Source organism: Gymnogyps californianus, chromosome 11 (assembly GCF_018139145.2).
Source record: "Gymnogyps californianus isolate 813 chromosome 11, ASM1813914v2, whole genome shotgun sequence".
Lineage (NCBI taxonomy): Eukaryota > Metazoa > Chordata > Aves > Accipitriformes > Cathartidae > Gymnogyps > Gymnogyps californianus.
In genome coordinates, this window is record NC_059481.1 from 13,275,867 (window position 1) to 13,289,895 (window position 14,029).

Here is a 14,029-nt window from a genome sequence, read left to right on the forward strand (position 1 = left end):
AAGTCCTCAGTTGGACAGCCTCTCTGGGTGAGCATAGCAGCATTCAGCATAGGAGGGGAAGAGACATGGAGAACAAGGGAGCTGCTGCTGCTGCTGGGTGTAGTGCACCACACCAGCTGACCTTGTGGAGTGCATAACTCTCTAGGGCATCTGGTCCTGCTGGAGGGTTCTGTACTGGCCTGGCTTGGTGCGCAGAGCCCCTCGTCCCAGCCCCAGGAACGGGGATGCAGCAGTTTTTTGAGCAGCAGCATCCATCCAAATAGCCAAACTCCTCTTCTTGCCTGTTATGGAGAGCTGAATAGCTGTTGCTGCTGAAGAACGGGGCTTGGACCCATACAGCCAGACAGTAAAAACAAATACAGTGACATACAGAAATCAAACAAAAGTTTAATTCTGCCCTTGAGCCCTAGGAGCTGCAGGGAAATAATCTGCCCCACAAGGCATTTGCGATTCACAGCAAATTCTGCCCAAGGATGGGAAGAAAGACAAAGGCTATATAATTTTTATTGAAAACAAGAAGTAAAATATTTCCCTTCTTTTGGTTGGGAGTTTCTCAGTTCAGCAGGTTCCTATTAGAAGGCCAGTAATGTGTGAGTGGGTAAACCAAATCATTTGCTGTGCTTGTTACTAGCAGAACAACACTGGCAGATCCTCTTTCAAGTCTGGTTGTATATCTGGTTGCAGCGGCAGCGTGTGTTTCCTGGCCTGGTTTCCAGTCATGGCGGTGACTCAGTGTAGTGTTTGCAGCCTGAGCTGCCAACCGTGTGTTCCAAATGGGACAGTTCCACGTATTTTTTTTATTTATTATTTTTATACATAGTTGTTCAAAGAGCCATGCTGAGAAGCTGCTCTGTTTGTTTCCTTTCTTCTTTTGTTTCATAAACTGAAAAAAATCCTTTCCAGCTCCAGCATCCTTTATCCTCCCATTTCCCTTCATGATGTCACCTAAGCCTATGACAGGAAGCCAACATCTGACATGCAGAGACACCTCTGCACTCTGAGCAGGATGCTGAGACTAAGCACAGTTAGCACATTTTATTCCCAAGACATCCGCATCCAGCAAGTAGAATCGTGCCCTCGGTTTGAACAGATCACAGAAGCGAACATCCTCTCTTGATTCTTGGTGGTTTACCTACTAGGATATTCTCTACTATCCTTAACTGAAGGATCTTTAATAATTTTCTGTGCTTAATTTCCATGCTTGTGTTTCTGGAGCTTCCATCACTTTATTTTGGCTCTAACGTAATTTTGCCATGCATTTGGAGATATATGCATCTCACTTTGTTTCCTCTGTATCTTCCCTTCCACATATCTAAAAATGAGGGAAAAGAATTGGTTTGGGAGTCTCATTTTGGTGAGAACTGTGGAGCTGGTGTTTCTGAGCCAGTATACTACCAAATAACAATTTTTTTATTATTGTTAGTTTCTTCCTTTAAGAAGAACTTTCTTCCCCACAAGAGCTTTCTTCTGAAAAGTATGTCCTTATAAAAGGTCAGAATGTTTCTGCTGCTTTGTATCTCCCTCTTCATACAAAATACTGCAGGAACTGGTGGCACATTATTATTATTATCATCATTATTGTTACTGTTACTTCTTCACTGCTCTGACTATAGACCAAGACCTTGTTAGGTGCCAGAGAAGTCTAGTATACTCCTTGCTTCAAAGAGTTTCTATTCTGAGTAGATGGTGTTGTAAATTTCTGTATCTACCCATCCCTAAAGAGTCAAGTAATAATGTTGTACTTATAGGTAATTTTTAAAGATATTTTAATCCTGATTCTCTGTCCTTTGGAAACTTATTTCATCAGAGCTCCACAGAAGATAGCTTCCAATCTGGATCATCGGAGCCTTTACTCATATTAGCTGTATACTGGCACCAAATATAGAGTACCATTGACGTGCTTGTATGTGCAGCCTGGGAACCAAATATAAGCTGTGTGTGGGCTGAAAACTTTCCTAGACTTGCAGAGGAAAGATGAGGCTGTTCGGAAGCATGTTTCTAATATATTGCTTTAATACTGAAAAACTCACGGAAAGCAAAATTCCCAGTCAGGTCAGAGACTGATGGGCTAACATGGGTCCAGTGGAAGGGAATGAGGAGCATGCCTGGGAGGCAATGTGGGATCTGACTCTCCTAATAGTAGCAGTGCTGTCAGAATGATTGATGCTCACGCTGATGAGGTTTGCGTGCAGAGGATGACCGTGCATCTCGGGTCAGTCCTCTTTTTTTAAACCAGCTATTCCGCTCTTAATGTGCAAGTCCATTAATCCTTGGATTTCAGCAGAGAATTATATTTTTCTGCCTACACAGTGCTTATCACTATGTGTGTAGTGATGAATGGATCCTCTCCACACTTTTAAGGAGGCAGATAAGGCATAGAGGGATTAGATGACTTGCCCAAAGATGCCCAAGAGATCTGCCACAAAGACAGTGACTGAGTCCAGAAACTGGAGTTCAGTGCTAGTTCAGAGCTGTGGCTAACGTTCATAATCCCCCTATAAATTTGGTTGGACATCAAATATTGTAGCCAGTAGCAGGACTGATCCCTGTAGGATCTGCTGAAAGCATTCCCAAGGCACAAAGCTTTTGAGTAAGTGCACAGAGACCTTGCTAATGGATTGTTTTTAATTCTTAAATGTTACAGAATAATGGCGATGGAGAGTCAATCAAAACTGTTCTCACATCTCCTGAAAACCGTATCCTTATCAAACGCATGTTGATAAAGTGTGCTGACATTTCCAATCCATGCAGACCCATAGAACAGTGTATAGAGTGGGCCGGACGCATCTCTGAGGAATACTTTGCACAGGTAAGGCAGCTAAAATGGGCTGCTGAAATTCCAGGTGAGCATCTCTTTAAAAGGGAAGAGAAGGGTGCATATACTACCAGTGTCCCAGAACATCTAAGGCTGCATTATGTAATGTGAAAAGTAACAACTTTTTTATTTTAAATGATGGGATATTACACGTGCCGATACAAGACTAGATGCCTTCAGACAGACGAAAGTTGACAACTTCTACAGTGCAGTTTTTGAAAAATTTAAGCTTTCAAGTTGTTCAGTTTGGAGCTGGGCTTTTTGAGTTTTGCCTGCAAATGCATTCCTATCACAAGAGGCAGAGGAAAGGTGCCTTCTGTGTACCCATGTGCTGGCTATGCCTCAAGAATAGGATCATCAGGTCCTAGTGTTAGCATGCTGTAAGACCTTAGCACGCTGTGCTGAAGAAAGGTTTTGGGAAGATGGGGAAAAGGAGAGGGCAGAGTCATTATTACAGATAGACCAAATACTGCAATTGGGACTTGGTACCTCAAGGGGGGAAAAAAGAGGATAAAAAAGATATTTTGCCATCTCTGAGTTGTGCAGATTGCCACTTCCATCAGAGATTGAAAATGGTCGAGCATCTTTTAGCTCTGAAGCAGTCATAACTTAATCAGTAACGTGTGAAGTTACTTAGGATCAGTTTTGTGTGTAGATGCAGAAGGTAAATGTATCACTTTGTGGGAAACACTGGAAGGCACTATTCGTCTGCTGTTTCGCTGAAACGTAGGCGACTAGGTGCTTAAGATTAAATTGCTGCTTCTTCAGATTTATTCAAGTTCCTCTGTTTACTTAGCAGTTGCATGCTCTAGTCAGTGCCAAACAATCTGCTGCTAAAAGAAGCACATTAACAGAATGTATCTTAGATGAATAATCACAAGAATGTTTTTTGCAGACTGATGAAGAAAAGAGGCAAGGTTTACCTGTTGTGATGCCAGTTTTTGACAGAAATACTTGCAGCATCCCCAAATCCCAAATATCATTCATTGATTACTTCATTACTGATATGTTTGATGCCTGGGATGGTAAGCAAAACTCTGCTATATTTCCTGACGATAACTATTTTGTGAACATTTGAAACTACTGTGATACTAAATTGCTTTCTTATGGCTCCTAAAGAAAGAGGGAGAAAAGGGAAGATTTCTGCAGTTCAAGTAAGCTTAATAACTTCATTATTGCTTAGAAATATTTTGATACTGCTACAAGCCATTCTCGTGGCTTCTCTTTAATATATTAGATTCAGGCAACGTTTAACTTCCTTCGTTTTAAACTTGCTTCTCTGTAAATGGAGAAGAGAACATATTCTCCTTGATAGCACTTTGGGCACAGTCATTTTGTCCATGTTAATTCCAGTTATTCTTCAAGACAAATTTCTACAGTGTGGAAACTGCTTGGGGGAGCAGCTGTTTCCTTCCAAGTGCTGCCTCCATGGTAAAAGTGGTCAGAAATGTGACTCTCCTGAATGCCGGATCATGACATGTGACTGAGATTTGATGAAGTCGAATAATTACAAGCATAATTAGATATGTTCCTCCTGGAAAACTGGGTCCCTTTGCTGGGACTTGCAATACCAGTATTAAGCAGACATACAGAACTGTTCTCAGTGGCCTGAGTGATACATGAGTGATGAGAGCTATACAGCCAAAACCATTTCAAGTATCAGTATGACAGATTTAAGCTTTCCTACTTAACACAGTTGCCCAGACATTTCAAGTGATATTTAAGCAGACAGAATCATGTGACTGTTTCAATTCTGCAAACTAAATACACTCTGCCCTTTCTTCCCTAGCATTTGCAGACCTGCCAAATTTGATGCAGCATCTGGATAATAACTTTAAATACTGGAAAGGACTAGATGAAAGGAAGCTGCGGAGCCTTCGACCACCACCAGAATAGCAATTAGACCATGGTGTGTAATTTACTAACCAGATGCATATTTATTCAAGCTCGCTTTTATTCATGTGATTTGAGATTTGTTTTGGTCTCTTCAGTATTACAGTAAGGCTAGCCCATGCGCTTGGGGAACTTTCACATTCAAGAGAACATGAGGTCAGCAGTTGACTTCCACAAACTACCATGTGTGGACTCTAATGAACTAAGCCTACCAAGTGGAATTACACTGGATTGCTGCAGTACGTGTACTGAGGAGGGTTTATTAGTGAACATATTTTTGCAATATCTTCATACCAGTATGTGAAGCTGGAAGACCTTGAAGAATCCTCATAAAAAGGACATTCACTAGAAGATTTTGCTTAATCCTCAATCCTGCAAGTGAAAAAGAAATATCTATTAATAGAGACTCACAGCTTTTATGAGAAAGCTACATGCTTTTTATAAGCACTTAAGACAGTTACGTAGAACAATCAGACATTTAAAATGCAACTCTGTAAGAAGGAATTTTTGATCTATGAAAAATAGATGTACTCTATTTTTTCACATCACAGAAGGTGCAATCATTCACTTCTGAGCACTACTGAAAGTGAGTTCTCTAAGAAATTTAGTAGCAAATGTAAAAAATAACACAAGAATTTTTGAGGTTGATCGTTAGCATCTATGATTAAAATGATACGTTTTATTTATTTTGTTAGATGTTCAATATTTTCTATGAATTTATAAATACTTAAAAGCCAAAGCCAACTTTAGATGCATTACAAATTTACATGATTCATACTCATTAATATACATTTAATTGATGTACAGACCTTTTATTTTCATAATGCAAATACAAAATACTATACAATGATACATTTTTATTGCACTGTAAGGATAGATGTGTATGTTTAAATATTGTCTGATTTATGTTAATTAAAATACGTTTTATTGAAAAGGTCTCACTTGAGAATAGTAGAATAAACAAGAAATGTATACTGTCTGAGCACCAGAACTGCAGTAGTTCTCCCACAAACCAGTGACGACCACCTGATCTTCCCTTGGCTACAAAAATAATAATATCTTGGAACTTTTTGTTTTCTCTCATGAAATTTTATGACTGAATTCCCTGTCAAAGTCTGCCTTATTTTATATAGTATTTCTACAAAGCATTCCACAGCATATATGAAGGATAATACAAAACATCTAATGAATTTCAACATTTTATAGCCTGTGTATTTTCCTCTGCCATGAAAGAAACAGAACATAAAACCACCAACAAAAACCTTTAACTCAAGAAGTTTGTAAAGGCTGTGTACCTTCACAATTTGAATGAAACCTTCATAGCAAACACCAGAAAATAATAAAATGTATATTTTAAGAAGTGTCAAAGTCCTAGCCATTTCATTTGAAACTTATATTTACTTTGTAGTTTGCAGACTAACAGATACATGAAATTCTTTTAAAAATAACTAAGGTACTTCCTGTCCGGGGAAGGGAAGAGTTGAGGGAGTTGGACTGGCATAAGGGTGACGAAAGGTGGTATATGGCTGTCAAGCCCCTGTGTTTGTGGGCTGCCCTTGGCAAGCCCATCAAACCCTTCTGTGCCCTTGGACAAGTCTCTTTGCAGCTAAAAGCAGTGCCACGCCATATTCCACTGAAGGACTAGAAGACTATCCTGTCAGCCTTCCCGGTCGGCAGAAAGGCACTCCAAAAGCACTGAAAGAATTGCTGACTATTGTCAGCGCAGAGGCAATTGACGTTAGAGACATTTTGAACCATTCCTGAAGAAGCACAAGCAGAGGAGAGGCGGATGATGGAGCAGTTCAGGGACTGCAGCAGTAGGAGCCTTAAAGCAGGTAAGAAAGGAACAGGTAAGCTCTCCAGGTGTTACCTGTTTCTATGTTTCTCCTTCATCTCCAAGCCGATGAGACTCATGGGCCACCACCATTTGTAGCTCACTACTCTTCATGTTTGCATCATGCCTTTCTGCCAGTGCTCCCTTACCCTGCTTGTGTGCTCTCCCTTCCCACATAGAATTTGGGTTATATGCTGTCAGGGCAGGGCATTCCCTTTCGTAATTTCCTGTAGTTCACCAATGCGTGTATATTGCGTAAGCCAGTGGGGCTCAGATCCTGCCTAGGAGTGCCCAGACCATGCCACTGTCTCACTGACAATAGTTGGACAGAGGGCATGAGGTCCTTGTCGATCTTCCAGAGGTTCTACGATCAATACTGAAGGAGCAGATATATTTCCATTGAAGGCTGAAAAAACCGAGTATCCTGTTTTCAAAGGGAACATGCAAGGAGAGGGAGAGTTGGCTGCCAGATACGTTGTTTTCCTGGCAATATTACATTGTGTTTCCCTGTACGTGCACCCATTTTACTCAGCTGTAATTTGCCACCTGGTGTTAATCTCTTCTATTGCATGCAGGCTCCTGTGCCTAGTTCAAGGAAAAGCTACTGTGGCTCCATTAGAGGGAAGCTGCATCACACCGTCAATATCTCCTCCACTTATCTGCTGCAATGAGGATAGGAGAGGAAAAGTAACAGCATATGGGCCCAGAGAATGTCTGCAGGAAGGGGGTAAAAATATTTCTTCATAAGCATAGTTAATATTCTGGGTTATATTAATGAATGGTAAAAGCAGTTAATTTAATCTGCTATAAAAATGCCTGATGCACCATCATTGAAAAGATGTGATCAATATGATTAATTCCCTGAAATTCACACTGTGTCTTTAATGCCATTACCTGGAGTGTAAAGCTGTGCTAATCAACCCTCTGTATCAGCCAGATTTATGTCCATATTGGTGTACAATAATTTCACTTAACATAAAACTGATTTGCAGCCACTGAATGCAGTTCTGTTCATTCTGTTGTCCATCTAAATTTCGCTGTTGCCAGGGACAGATTATAATTAAAGTCTGGAACCACCATGCCTGATCCTCACCTAAGATCTCTTCCCACTGAGCTTCTCTCTACAAGCTATACCTCTTAAGCCTTCTGTGCAGTGTGAGGCTCTGCAGGTTCAGTGGGGGTGATTCCAGGCTGCTGCCGATGCAGCAGGAAGGGTCTTGCTGTGGAGCAGTAATAGCTCTAATGTGATACTCATTGCTCCAGGATCCAGATGTCTTTGGATCCCATTGCAAATTCTTCAGCCATTCTAGATCCTCTTCCTTTCTTCTCCAAGATTACATAGCAACATCACATGCCCTGTGCTCTGAACCCTTTCCAGTTTAGTATCTCTTCCCATGCTTTTTGAACTGTCACTCAGTGATGGAGCTCTGCTTGGGACAGAAACCATGGCTTTACTGATGGTCCTTCACCATGGAAGGGGGAACACTGGAATAAACTGAAAGAGTATGATTGAAGTTATCCGCAATTTCAGAGAGGCTGGCAGTCTTATACAGTGTCTGCACTTTTCATTTATTTGTGTTTTAATGCTAATACAAGAGTGAATTCCAATGTAGACGTGATGAAGGAGAGGTCCTTGATGCACCTCCGGGGTTTTAATCATAAAGCTTTGTGTTTTAAAGCTGAATAAGGTTCAACAATTCAGCATTAAATGACCCATTCAGAATGATTGGCTCTATTTTCCATGCTGCATATTTTCAATCAATTAATACTGCTGCTAAACCTGGGTATCACTTCAGTTGCTTCCAGGTGAGCCTGAACTATTATGATCTGGTAAAAAAAATGTTGGCTCCTCGGCACATTGCCCTAGATGAATATCTTGGTCCCTTCAAGGGATAGGTATAAAATTCTGAGTAATAATTGCTTATTCTTAGAAAATAAGCCAGACAGGTGCTGTGCACAGCTACCTTGTTGCAGGTCTGAAGATGGCTTTCATATGACAATTTTCCCAATGGCTATCTATAAATTAAAAATCACCTGAAATGGAATGAATGCCTTGGTTTTTGTTGCAGTGCTTTTTGCTGTGGCTGTCTCTGCTTGTCTCAGTAGAGACACTGATACGACATTTAAGAAAATGTGTCATGAACATGAAGGACTTGAAGCGATGACAAAGCCATTCCTACATAAAAAAGAAGAAAGGATAATAAAATTAAATATCTACTAATCCCTTACAGGATGTTCAGAAACAGCACAGGGAAACTGTAGTCAGTTGTGCCCTTCTGTGAGACCAGAAGGGTTTGAGTCATGACTGTGTGGAGCACTTTGAAATGAAGGGTCAGAGCTATTCACAAGCTTCAAAACAAATAATCTGTCTGCTGACGTGTGACATCGTGCCTCCAAGGTACAGTGCTCCCAGGGGTGCTCGTTAAATGGTAGCAGGATAGATTGCATTTCATCCTGACATGTTTGGATGCAGAAAACGAGCTTTTAAATTACTGTCATGTCCCTGTGCAGCCTGTACTGCTGGTTCAGAACAAAGGGGATGTCCAGGTGCTTCAGCTATTTTTTGTTCTGCTGAAGCTATGGCTCTGTGGGCAAAGGACTTCTGTGTTGTAACTCCACTGAATGCTTTCTCTCGGTGCCTGCTTTGAATGTTACTAGGGCAAAGTGTCTCATGTTTTCCTTTTTTTCCCTTGTTTAACATCTTCAAGAATCTCCTCCCACACTTCCCATGCAAACCTCAGTGAACTTAGCCTTGCAAACCTTTCGAAGCTATGTGTTAGCGTCCTCTTTAACAAGCAAGGCAACTGAGTTAGAAAAGGCCAGAGGACCCAGAGCCACTAAGCAAAAAGGGTTTGAGGCTTCTAAACACCTTTGAAGTCCTGGACCTTCAAGCCCTGCCTGTGGTTTAACAATAAGTCTTTCTCAGGCCAGGAAACAGTCTTCTGGTCTTCTGATGTTCCACTTTTTCCGTCTCATCTTCTCTGTCTTCCATTTTTCTTCTGATCCCATTTGCTAGGAGTCCTTCCCTTAACTTCCACTGGCTGTGGATCTCCCTCAAACACACAGCCGTAACACTGGGACTAAATCCTGCCTTTCAGACTGACTCTTGCTGCTTACAGCTTCTACCACAAGAAAATCATCTTATTCTGATTCAAGTTAAAGCGAGCCTGGAAAAATACCCTCTAATGGCTGAAAGCCTTACACGGGTATCCACAGGCAGAAGGACAATACAAACATAGTTAACTAAAACAGCTTGTGAGCACTGCATTGCTACTGTGTGCAGTGTGAATATGTATGCAAGGTCTTTTGTATTGTACTCCCACATGCAAATTGAAGTTCAGGAGTGTTCGCAGGCACCTCTGCCTTGGAGGTTATGTTAGCAAATACAAGCAGCTGTGGACACTTGTTGAAATTTGAATCTCTCTTTTCTTGGTTTGCTTGCTCCCCCCCTCGAGTGGCAAGAGTCATTGCTAGAGCCAAGACTAATCTTAGTTCAGCCCATGGTAATTAACAGAAGTTACTTCATCCTTTAATCACATACGTTTCTCTTGAGGTAGTGAAATAGCACAGCAACACACACAGTTTTAGAGACGAAGTGAAAAAGGTGATTGCCTGGTTTTGAAGGGAAGGGAGGAATTTAGCCAGTGCATAATTATTCAAGTGAGAAGTTGGTCCTGTCTGTCTTTAATATTCCAAAGTGGTGTTTGATGTAAATCCTTCCCCAGAGTTCATTACATTAGCTCTTAGCTCAACCTGAGCACGCTGAGTGCCAAGTTCAGCATGCAGCATGTTTTATAACCAAGTAGAATGACGTCATCCTAGTGATGCTGCAGCTCCCTAGTTCCTTGGGAGGAGGTATGGCTTTGTCTTCAGCCTAAAGATGAAATGGAGTATGTTTGATGAGATTCCCTTGGTGTTTGCAGTGTGGAATGTGTGAGGAATATTGCTTTGCACCTCCAGCAGGAACTGTCCCTTTTTGCCTAAAAAAAAATGTTACTTTGCTTGTAATATTTTTCTTTGCAGAAAATGAAATTTTTCCTTTACAGATCCCTAAGTGCTTTACAAGAAGACCCACAGAGCCCTTTTGCAGGTGGGTAAAACAAGTTGCAGGGAAGCACAGTGGCTTGTTGGCGTCCACCCCATGGCAAACCCTGGCCTAGTCCTGGGGGCTGCCAGGCTGCTGCTGAGGGCTCTGGGTTGAACCATGCCGACTTTCAAAAAAAGTGGGAAAAGAAATTTAGAAAGCAGATGCTTTCATAATGGTTTGTCACTGCTGCTTTACAGAGAAACTGGTCAGAGCTCCTGAGAAGCCAGAAATCTGTCCTCCCTCCCCACTTTGTCCTGACCTCAGTGAGACTCGTGGGAGTGCCGAATGCCATCGGCGTGTGCACACAGAGTCCCAGCGCCTGTCCCCAGCGGTGGGTGGTGCCAGCTATTTCAGATGCTGTTTACCGTAAGTAAGAAAGACTGCAATGATATAGCATGAATGTAAGTGCTAAGAAACGGGCAAGATGCCCAGCCACCCCACCGAGACTGGGCTGGGAATGGCATGCAGAACATCAGAGACAGCTTTTGCGGATAGTTAGGGAGAAAGACTTCGATTGCATGAATAGACAGTTTTCAGGACATCGTGAGAGCAGAATGAAATTCTCTTCACCATACAACCAAGCCCTAAAAGTGAGCAGCCTCTCCCAGCCCCTGAAAATCCATGCTGGCAGACTCAGTGCAAATATGCTGTCCCCTGTTATGACAAATCTTTGACAAGCCAAGGTCAGAAAGCAGAAAGTTTTAGCTGCTCTATCATGCCAGGAACAAAAAAAGAAAACAAAAAGCCTTGTTTTAAAATAGGCTGTTTTAAATAAACAAGTGTTCTTTGAACTACATCAGAGTACATACCTAACAATATTTGTTAAGTAAATATCAGTGACATGTTTAAGTCTGGCTCAGTATGTATTAGCAAAGTGGTATTTGTGTTGCTTTTGTTGTAAGGAGTCAATAGTATTTCTAGAAGGTGATCTGAAAAAAGGGACTTTTGGGTTTTTTTCCCACTTAGCATCCCACAGAGAAACATCTGCCCACCAGTAGTCCCACCTCAGGACTTTCAACTAAAAAACCTTCCCAACACACTGATTTTGATGAAGTTATACTTCACTTTCATTGGCTTAGGTCAGTTCATAATCTGCCTCTTAGGTGTTATTTTTTACCCGTAGATCCACCTCTTAGATCATTTTGGCTTTCTGAAGGAAGTCTGCCCTGAGACTAGTTGCAAATACATGGTCACATTATCATAGTCTGTACCCGAAATGCTACGGTGCCGTAGCTGAGCAAAGTTCAGACCTATTCCCACCTCTTCTGATCAGCTGCTCCCTGAGGTTAGATTTTCTTCAGTCTGGTACTAGTGCTGTAAGCACAAAGAGCCCCCCCCAGGCCTGCTTTTCATAGCTTCGCAACTGAGCTGACCCAGTGGCAGCCAAGATACACTAGCAATATGCAGAAAGCCACTGAGGGACCAAGAGGGCACCACACAGCCTAAAAGCCAATGGTTACTTTTCCATGTGCAGCAGAAGAAAACAGTAATACAAATTTCTAATTTAAACAGATCTTTGTATATGTATTTGTATTTTTGTCTGTCTATCCTTTGACCTTTTGGCTTATTTAACTCTTTTAAGAGCCAGATATTAACTCTAGCGTTAATGCACAGACAGAAGATATAAAGCAAGAGAACAGGTTGTAACAATGATGATGCTGAATTTGAAATTCTGCAGCAGGAGCAAAGGTTTTCTTTTACGTCTGATGGGCTGTGAGGAAGTTGGACTGCTTCTTAAGCGTCCTTTCCTGTATGTCAATACAAGTGATCTCTTTGGACATTTGGGCTTAATAAATAATCACTGTAGACCATGTGCTTCCATGTATGGGAACTGACGTGACATTTTCTCCCTGCCTTTGTGGGGTGTTGGAGAGGAGGAAAGGTCGTGCTCTGTGGGACCCGAGGGGAAAACTGCGGTTCATAAATCAGGCTTGAGCTACCCCAAAGTCAGGCCACTGAAGTCACGGTGAGGCTCTGCAGGCAAAAATGACAGCTAGGCTTTTATCTGTATGGCATGGCATCACAGATCGATACTATGACTTCTTTCTCTTCTTTAAAGCTTTCATGTCAGAGGAATCAAAGTCCCCTACCTCCCCTTCCCAAAGTTACTCCAGTTAATAATAGCACGAACGGTAGTTAGCCCAGGTGTGAAAGAGGCTTTGATGAGGTATTGCTCTTTGATAAGCCATTTCAAGGGCAGGAGGCAAAGTGTTTACTTTGCTTGGAAGAGGAGTCTGATGAGCAATTTGCTTTTCTTTTGCTGAGGCCAAGCAGAGCTTTGTTACCTCCAGAATACGGAGACTGCAGAGGTGGTTTATGGCTACTGCTCTTCACCTCTGGCTATTTCTTTGCCTTGTGCAAGAATAAAAAGTTACGAATGAAGCCCAGCAGCCTGTCCCTACCTGTAACAGCTGCACTTTCCAACACTGTAATGGAACATAAGGAATTTTGTTTAGAGATTGAGAGAAAACTTGAGTGTATCCAGCTGGCTGCAAAATACCTCCAAATAGAGGGACTCTACATGCTACTTTTGGCCCAGCCCAGCCTGGATGGTGGGTGTCCACACAGGTGGATTTGGTAGCTGTGGACCAACTGCCCCAGGGGTTGCGATAACTCAGCAGCTTTGTCATGGCCCCAGCTCTCCGGGTGGCTCTCATTCAGCTATGCCAGAGCTGCGACCGGAGCAGGGCCCAGGGGAAAAGGAAATCGCTCGCCAGACCCAGTAGCAGGATGTTACTCACATACTTAAATCTGCAGGATCAAGCACTTGTTACCAGAAGGAAAGGAGACGTACAAGATAAGCAGGTGTTGCACAAGATGGTGGTGTTTGGGAGAGGGCTGCTAGAGGCAACAAATGAGCTACAGACAGAGCCATCGGTGGAAAAAAAAGTTCCATTGCTCGGCCGACGGTCAGGTAGGGTGCAGTACGTGGTGAACGCAGGCTTGGTCAATTACTTCTGGGGGGAAAATGCTGCGTTACTGAAGCCGAGACGGGCCCTAGGGTCGGCTCGGCTCGGTTGGAGTTTCCCCCGGGCTCCCGCCGACCCCCGGGCGCCTCCGCAGCCGCCATTTCTGCCGGGACAGGCGGCAAGAGGGCTGAGGGCTGCCACCGCGCTCCCCCGCGCCACGCGTGGCCAGCGGCTGGCGGGGACCGCGCCGCGACAGAGCTCCCACCCAGAGTAAAACACGAGTCGTCTCCTCCCGCCCGCGGCTGCTATCTCGGCATGCCCTGGGCCACGCCGGCGAAGGGAAGGCAGCGCCCGCCCGGCGCCCGGCTGTAAGGTCGTGTTTATTCAAGCGAAGAAAGAGGCGGCCCCCGCCCGGCGGCAAGTGCCCGCCCGCCCCCGCCGCGCCCGGGCAGGAAGCGGCGCTGGGCGGCCTCTCCCGGCGGCGCGGGGCG

At 43.2% G+C, this 14,029-nt stretch overlaps 1 protein-coding gene across 3 annotated transcripts in view; it reads left to right on the forward strand.

Moving 5' to 3' along the window:
• PDE8A (phosphodiesterase 8A) overlaps nt 1-6,065 on the forward strand; it is a 139,811-nt gene extending 133,746 nt beyond the window's left edge. For all 3 annotated transcript variants that reach the window (XM_050903002.1, XM_050903001.1, XM_050903000.1), the window contains 4 exons: nt 2,645-2,809; nt 3,711-3,840; nt 4,605-4,724; nt 4,807-6,065. In XM_050903002.1, coding sequence (XP_050758959.1) covers nt 2,645-2,809; nt 3,711-3,840; nt 4,605-4,711 — 402 coding nt within the window. In that variant the 3' untranslated portion in view covers nt 4,712-4,724; nt 4,807-6,065. The remainder of the gene's footprint in view (nt 1-2,644; nt 2,810-3,710; nt 3,841-4,604; nt 4,725-4,806) is intronic.
• Nucleotides 6,066-14,029: the final 7,964 nt, after the last annotated feature.